We start from the raw sequence: 7,817 nt of genomic DNA, 5'->3' as shown, positions 1-7,817 counted from the left end.
ATGTGATCACAAGCTATTTTTGAATATATAATGAGCCCTGTGACCTTTGACCTATGACCTCGTGACCCCAAAATCTAATCAATTAATTGGCTCTGCAAGATACATAGGTCTACATGACCTAAGTTTGGCAGGAATCCATCAATCAGTTCTCGTGATAACACGATCACGAGCTATTTGTGCATACACAATGAGCCCTGTGACCTTTGACCTTGTAACCCCAAAATCTAATCAATTCATTGGCTATGCAAGATACATACATGACCTAAGTAGGGCAGGAATCCAGCAATCGGTTTTTGAGAGAACGCGATCACGAGCTGTGTTTGCATACATAACGAGCCCTTTGACATTTGACCTCGTAACCCCAAAATCTACTCAATTCATTGGCTCAGCAAGTTACATACATGACCAAAGTTTGGTAGGAATCCATCAGTCGGTTCTTGAGATAACGCGATCACGAGAACGGGACGTACGGATGGACGTTCGGACGGACAGCCCGAAAACATAATGCCTCCGGCTACTTCGTAACGGAGGCATAACAATTTCAATAAAAAAGGGTCTAGTCGCACAAATCGCATCCCCGTCTTCCTACGGATCTGAAAACAGTGGTATCATACAGTGCAAAAAATGAATCTATTATATTCAGTGGAATATATAGAGCCTATCAGGAGTGCAGAGAGTGATCTCTCCTGATCGGTACTGCTGGAGATTGTACCAATGTACCTCGGGCTTCTCAATCTTGTAATTAATGACGAGGTTCTGGACATGCTTCAGCGCGCTAGTGTACTCATCAATGCTGACCAAACCTTCATCATGCTTCACGGTGGCTATCAGGATTGTATTCCATTTAGACACAGCGGCGAATAGGAAACACCCTAATTTCGCTAATTTATATTTTAGAACACCTTGTTTGTCAATCAATCTTATTGTTTCCCAAGATGCGATGATCGTGTAATCATTATAACTAGTTATTTGCACGGGTGGGTCCCCATCACATAATATCTCCCTGATCGCCTTTCCCCCCGCTGGTGAGAATACCTGGATCTTCCGTGCTTTCCTGTAGCTAACATAGATCTGATCATCACCGTCCACAGTGAGGTTAGCAATTCCACCTTCATCGTAACTCAGAGTCTCAAACATTACATTCAACTTTGTGTACTCTAGTGTGTACAGTATGATATTATTTGAGCGATCAAGTATAACATGCCGGTCATCAGAGAGCAACCCTACTCCAAGAATCCCCACATCCTTGAGAACTGTCTGCTGGAGCTGACCATCAGCAGAGAAGATCTCCACACCACCTGTGTGACATCCCACTGCCATCCTACCGTCTGGTGTACTAACCATGGAATTAATTCTTCTCTTAGTAGGCAAAGCGATGTTCTTTGCAACTGCATTTACGATCTTACCAAGAGTTAGCTCGCCCATTCCAACGTTTCTCTTAAAAGTTACACTGTTACCTTTCTTGCTCAATTGCATCGGCCGCTTGTAGTCAGGATCTTCTTGATTCAAGGACTCTTGTAAGTTTTGACATAGAGTGTCGTGTGCAGCCAAAGCATCCATATCTAACGGTATCTTTGTCCTGTTGGTTAACACATCAGCTATGGTGGTCAAGTGAGTGATGTGCTCCTGAGCCGATTTCTTCATTTCGTCCAGTTCTTTCTCTACTCCTTCGGTCTTAACCTTGACTTCACCAATGAGGATTTCTTTCTTCTCTGTCAACTGCTGGACTGATTCCTCAAATGCCTCGTTGATATCATCTGTACACTGCTTTTTGACATTGCTCACACGCTCCTTCTGATCATTAATGAATTTAACGTATTTCTGAAAGCAAGAGCGTTTCTTGTCCGCCTTGGATTTGAGGTCATTGATACTCTTCAGATGGCTGCTTTCATAATCAGCTGCCTCGATGACCCGATGTCCATCGTCTTTATGCTCCATGACAACACACCTGAAGCAGGCAAATCTCCTGCAGTCGGAACAGAAGCACTCCTCATCCTTTTTGGGGTGTTTCTTGCATTTACGGTATCTACGTACTGACACCTTCCCTAATTCGATCTCACTCATTGCTAAGACCTCATGACTGATGAAGTCTTGCCACAGAGAGTGTGCGTTGTGGCAAGTGATACAGAGATACTTGCCACAGTCTTGACAGTAGACAACAGCATGGGGTTTGTCCTCGGATTTACAATTCGTGCAAAACTGATGTTGATTCTTTACATCCTCTATGAGAGACTTCAAAGCTAGATTTGTCGGTAATTTGCTAACATCTTGGTTTGGGACCTGGGTTTCAGCTCTGCAGACAGGGCATCGGAGCATCTGGCCGTGACCATTGCATTCCAAGACGTTGTCCAGACAGGCCTTGCAGTAGGTGTGAGAACAAGACAGGATCTTGGGATCGGTGAAGGTATTCAGACATACAGGACACTCGAGACTTTGAGTAATGACATTCTTTAATGCCTCAGCCATGATTCGAATTCTACAGGAATACGAAATAAAAGAAAAGGAATGAAACCCATAATGATTAATATAGCTTTGATTAATCTCATCGTATTAACAAAGAGTGTTTATCATTTTCATCTCGTCTTTTCCCTGCAAAATATAACGCGTACAAAATATGATATTCCGTTATATCTTGATTAAAAATAAATCATATTATTCATCAACTGTATGTAGTAAAAAAAAAAAAACATCTTTCATAATATTGTCGCTCTTCATTCAATGTATATGGTTATGGGGAAAAACGATGATGATAATGATAATACTGTAACTGTTTCACATATGTTAGATAAGTATGGAAGACCACTGCGTTGGAAAGACGCCAAAGAAAAAGGATTAACGTTGGAAGGTTACTTTATACTCCTTGACTGCTACAAGAAATGACCGCTGCTATGGAAGTCTGTTTTCTGCATAAAAACTTTCTCGTTAAATTAATAGGATCAATCCCAATGTTTGTTATCGATAGCATTTCCAGAGAAGCAGCCGATTTTCCGAAGAATGTATATTACTCATTTTTTCTGAAGTTTAATTGAAAATTCCGGACTACAACATGAACAAATAGACAAATAGATCTTTAAAACTTCCGTTTCGTATTACCATAGATACAAAGCTACGAGCTTTACAATTCAAAATCCTTAATGATTTGATCTCTACCAAAGCTTGGCTTTTCCGAATTCACAAAATTACATATACAAAGTGTCCCTTTTGTAAAAGGTTACACGAAACCCTGGAACACCTTTTCTTTTTCGTGTCATGTCGTTACAATATTCTGGAATTACCTTAGCACCCTTTTTGGCTTTTTTCTGACTTTTTAATAGAAATGCATGTTTTCCGTGGTAGTTATGAGCCTCGTAGGTCTAGAAATATCTATCTCTCGAACTGCTGGTAGGGAAACAATATATTTTTCAGGTGTCAAAGCGACGCTACAAGCCTACTCTCAGTCACTTTTGTAAAAAATGTTGTCGTTCGAATCTGTCGAAAATTACATTGCACAAACAAATTAGTCATCCATACTACCAATAAGCTTAGCAACTTAGCATTGTGAACACCATAAAGGGTCAGTAGGAATGAGAGGTTACGTTTTATATTTTTTTTCCTCATTTGGCCAGGTGTCTGCTCTTTGTATATTTTCCCCTTATGATGAGCTTTGTTTATATCTGGTTGTATCTTATAAAGTTTTGTAATCTCTTAATACCAGTAATCGACAACTAGCCCTTTGATTGTTGTTTTTATGTAGACATGAGTCAATTTCACGTAATTTGTGATTGCAATCCATCTGTCGGTGTTTAAGGAAAATGCATTCACAAGCTATTTATAGGCATACATAATGAGCCACATGACCTTTGACCTGATGACCCTAAAATATAATCAGTTCATTGGCTCTGCAAGATAAATATACATGTCTTGAGTTCGATAGTAATCTATCTATTGGTTCTCATGATAATGCGATCTCAAGTTATTTGTGCATACATAATGAGCCCTGTGACCTTTGACCTTGTGACCCCCAAAATCTAATCAGTTCGTTGGTTCAGCAAGATACATACATGACCTCAGCTTGGCAGGAATCCAGCAATCGGTTCTTGAGATAACGCGATCACGAGAACGGGACGTACGGACGGACGGACGGACGGACAACCCGAAAACATACTGCCTCTGGCTACTTTGTAGCGGAGACATAATGCAATTTGAGAATGTATATTATTATTATCTAGATCTATTAGGAATAAATCATTATCAAAATCGTTCAAAAAATTGGGTTATACATAATTATTCCACCATTATGACCAACAGTGTATTAGAAACTTGTGACCTTTGAACAAAAACAAATATGATCCGTGATCTACCTTTAGATATGATGCAGATAAACATACATCATTTTTAGCATGGAGGTTTAGGCTTTGAACAACTCCAAATCTTAGTTGGCAACATTTTATATCAACAGTATCAACAGCAATACAAAAAATATAGATTTCCCTTGGTTGGCAAAATTTCTAGCTGATATTTTCTAGTAGCTATGTTCAGAAACACATTATAACCTGAAGTAATTACCATGTGCATTTATATCAATATAACATGTAAGAATAATATATCATGACAAATACTGCAACATACCAAAATAAATCATCGTTTTCCCACAGGACAAACGAACAGTAAGAAGTAATAGTTATACTTGGTTTGTCTTGGCTTTTGCTTACTCGCTCTCCATTTATCAACTGAAAGACATTTAGACCGAGACCCACCTATTTCAGCCGAAGGAAAAAAATGATTTTATGAACCAGATAAGAAGCCTCAAAAATGTTTAGGCGTCAGCCTAATAGAGTTATATACAGCAGTGTAAAACGAAAATACTGCAAATTGTCATCGCATTTCTTTTTCAAATGACAGACATTTAATTAACTCATCTCCCCCCCCCCCCCCAATTACATATAGATCAGTGTAGGTGTTGTTACGAATATGCAAATGAGATGATTCGGGATATGTTAATTTCAGATGTTGCTCGAGTTGAGTATAATAAACCACGAATTTGGATCAAAAGGTAACAAATTGTCTTGATTTTCTTATTGTATTAATTTAATTTTAACTTGTGGAAGGGGAAAATGTGAGTTAATTGCCCCGACCCAACAGTGTTAAATCAAACATACCCAAATCGTTACATTTTTCCCCAAGACAAACAGACACTGAGAAGTTATACCTATGAACGATATCAAATATGATAATGCGACCAACGTTACTTCCGGGTTCACGATCACGTACATTAAAGTCTTACGGTCGGGTTTCAAAGATCCGTTTTGTTTAAGGGAGCTCACTGGCACCCATACACCATTATCATATTGGTGTTAACTCAATCGCTGTCCATTAGTCATCTCCTGACTCATCTAGACCACTATGTAGCGCTAGAGTTCAGTAATGTAGACCCAGTTTAAATATTTCAGTCTAAGGGAAACGATGATTTTATAAACCAGATAAAAACAAAGCCTCTAAAGTGTCTGGGACTCTGCTTTATAGAGTATGTATACGTCCATGTAACGCAGAAATATAACGAACAATTACCGAATGTCTTTTAGTAATGACACAGACATTCTAATTCACTCACCTCTTTTTCCGTAACTACGTATCGGTCTAACGTCTAGGTATTATTATAAATCAGTAAACTAAACATGACTGACTGCTATTTGCCTCTACAATAGACTGGTGCACTGATCATAAGCAGTACTACATGTATGTATTCAGTTTGTCAATCTAATTTTAAGTACTGGGAAAATCCGACAACCTTTGACAGACAAGTAGATTGAGATTTTAATCGTCCAAAAAGTGATCGCCCAATAAAAACTCGATCTCGGAGATGGCGCTAAACATACTAAACATTTCAGCAGAACCGGAACAGGTTGCATGCATGCATAATTTCTTGTAAGGTGAAATTATGAGGAAGGAAATAAAATATAATTTAAACAAAGTTTGAAAAAAGAAAGGAGAAAAGTAAAAATAATATTCAATCTAATATCTTTACATTTATTGGTGGATAGAGCTAAGAAGTTTAAGGCTGTTTTTCTACAATTGTATAGGCCTACAAGACATAGGGACGAAGGTTCTGCCCCCCCCCCCCCCCCCCCCCCCCCCCCCCCCCCCCCCCCCAATTTGAAAATATCGAGCAACGTATTCGGACACGGGCAAGCGTCACCTGACTCTGGCGGCTGCGTACAATTCAAACAGCCTATTATTATATTTATATGAACATAGTTAATTTGTATGTCCTTGGCCCTTTCCTTTAAAGAGTTGCGACTGATCCAAATCAATCGCAAGTCCTCCAATCAATCGCAAGTTTGCATTCCCCTATCTCTTGGGTACATCGTTGCGATTAATATCAACTCTTTGTAAGATGAGGCCCTGATATATTGAACAAATACTTTAAAACTGTTTAGTTCCAATAAGAGTAACATTTATTTCCTTTCATTCTTTCATAAAAAAAGTAAATACATATAATGACACAATCCATTTGAAGAGCGTAATAAGTTTTTACACAATAGAGAAGGCGTATATAATAAAAGCATAGCCTTACGTCGGGTACGCCCTTTAAAACATAGCAGAGAAGAATAGTCGAAGAAAGTTAAAGAAATTGAAATAAAAGGAATACACATTTGGAATAAGGAATATGCATGGAGACGTACAGCACTAATTAGATAAAAGCTAGCCTTTAACTGAGCTATATGTATGACAATAAAATAGCAAAATGGGCGCTATAACAGTGTATGACTGATATTCGAGCTAGACTTTACCTTCCCCCTACCCGCCCGTCGAAAAATGGGCCAGTAAACCTATACTTACTTTGAAGCCCCAAATATTGTTATATCTGGCTTAAATATAATCATTTTAGGCGCAGCTTTAGGGATTCTTGGTCCTGAATTTTTACTTCACGTAGAAGCAACAGAGTTTAACTTTCTCCATTCTGTTTCTCTTATTTCTCTGCTTTAAAAGAACAAAACTTATTACTAAGGTTGGATTGCCCATTATGGCAGGATAGAAGAAAAAGTAATATATTTATTTTTTATTTTACTTGATGACATAATAATTTTGATTGAATTTTAGTTTTTCTCTTGAGTTTTTCTTACGCTTTGTTTCCTTTAAAATCGTAAGGTTTAATGCCACAAACGATTGTCGTTCTTAAATTAGTATAAATTGAAGCAGTTCTGTTATTCTTATTATTAACATCATGATAACTGTCATCATTCATAATCATCATCATCGGGGTTTGCATGGCAAACACCCCAAAATTTTGCAAATTTTGAAAAACGGACCCATTTTTAATGATATTTTTGTTAAAAGTGGGACCCATTTTCAGGATTTTTGTGTGGAAAAGTGACCCATTGGAGCGGCACTCACCCTTACGTCCTAATATGTGAGTACCCCCCCCCCCCCCTCGTACACAATAGACCAATATTATTGTTCTCTCTTTAATACACACACACACATGTTCATAAAAGCCTCTACGCATCCACTATTTCGACCATCCCTCCTTCCATTTCTTCTCTCTTAAATGATCTATTTCCTTCAGTCTATCTTTTTATATCTACATCACGTACTTTCCTTCAAATTCTCCTGTATATTTTGTCGTAATATATATATTCAATTTTTACTATGTCTATATCATCTCAAGTTGGCTCTACAAGCTGTACAAAATGAATTCATTTCATAGTTCTTATGATCTTCCGACAATTTTTTGGTCTGAAACATTTTCAACATGTAACTTTATTAGTTAGTCCAAAAGCACATTCAAGTTTAAAGGGCAATACAACCTTGATATCAAACTACTGTACAAGAAAGCA

At 38.0% G+C, this 7,817-nt stretch overlaps 1 protein-coding gene across 1 annotated transcript; it reads right to left on the bottom strand.

Moving 5' to 3' along the window:
* Window positions 1-639: 639 nt before the first annotated feature.
* Window positions 640-2,466, bottom strand: LOC115923786 (tripartite motif-containing protein 51-like). Its single transcript, XM_030985086.1, has one exon. It carries the CDS (start codon window positions 2,464-2,466, stop codon window positions 640-642), a length of 1,827 nt encoding a protein of 608 aa, XP_030840946.1.
* Window positions 2,467-7,817: the final 5,351 nt, after the last annotated feature.

The sequence above is a fragment of the Strongylocentrotus purpuratus genome, unplaced genomic scaffold (genome assembly GCF_000002235.5).
Source record: "Strongylocentrotus purpuratus isolate Spur 01 unplaced genomic scaffold, Spur_5.0 spur5_contig_835, whole genome shotgun sequence".
Classification (NCBI taxonomy): Eukaryota; Metazoa; Echinodermata; class Echinoidea; order Camarodonta; family Strongylocentrotidae; genus Strongylocentrotus; species Strongylocentrotus purpuratus.
The sequence above is the reverse complement of the archived record's forward strand: the minus strand, read 5'-3'. Positions and strand labels throughout refer to the sequence as shown.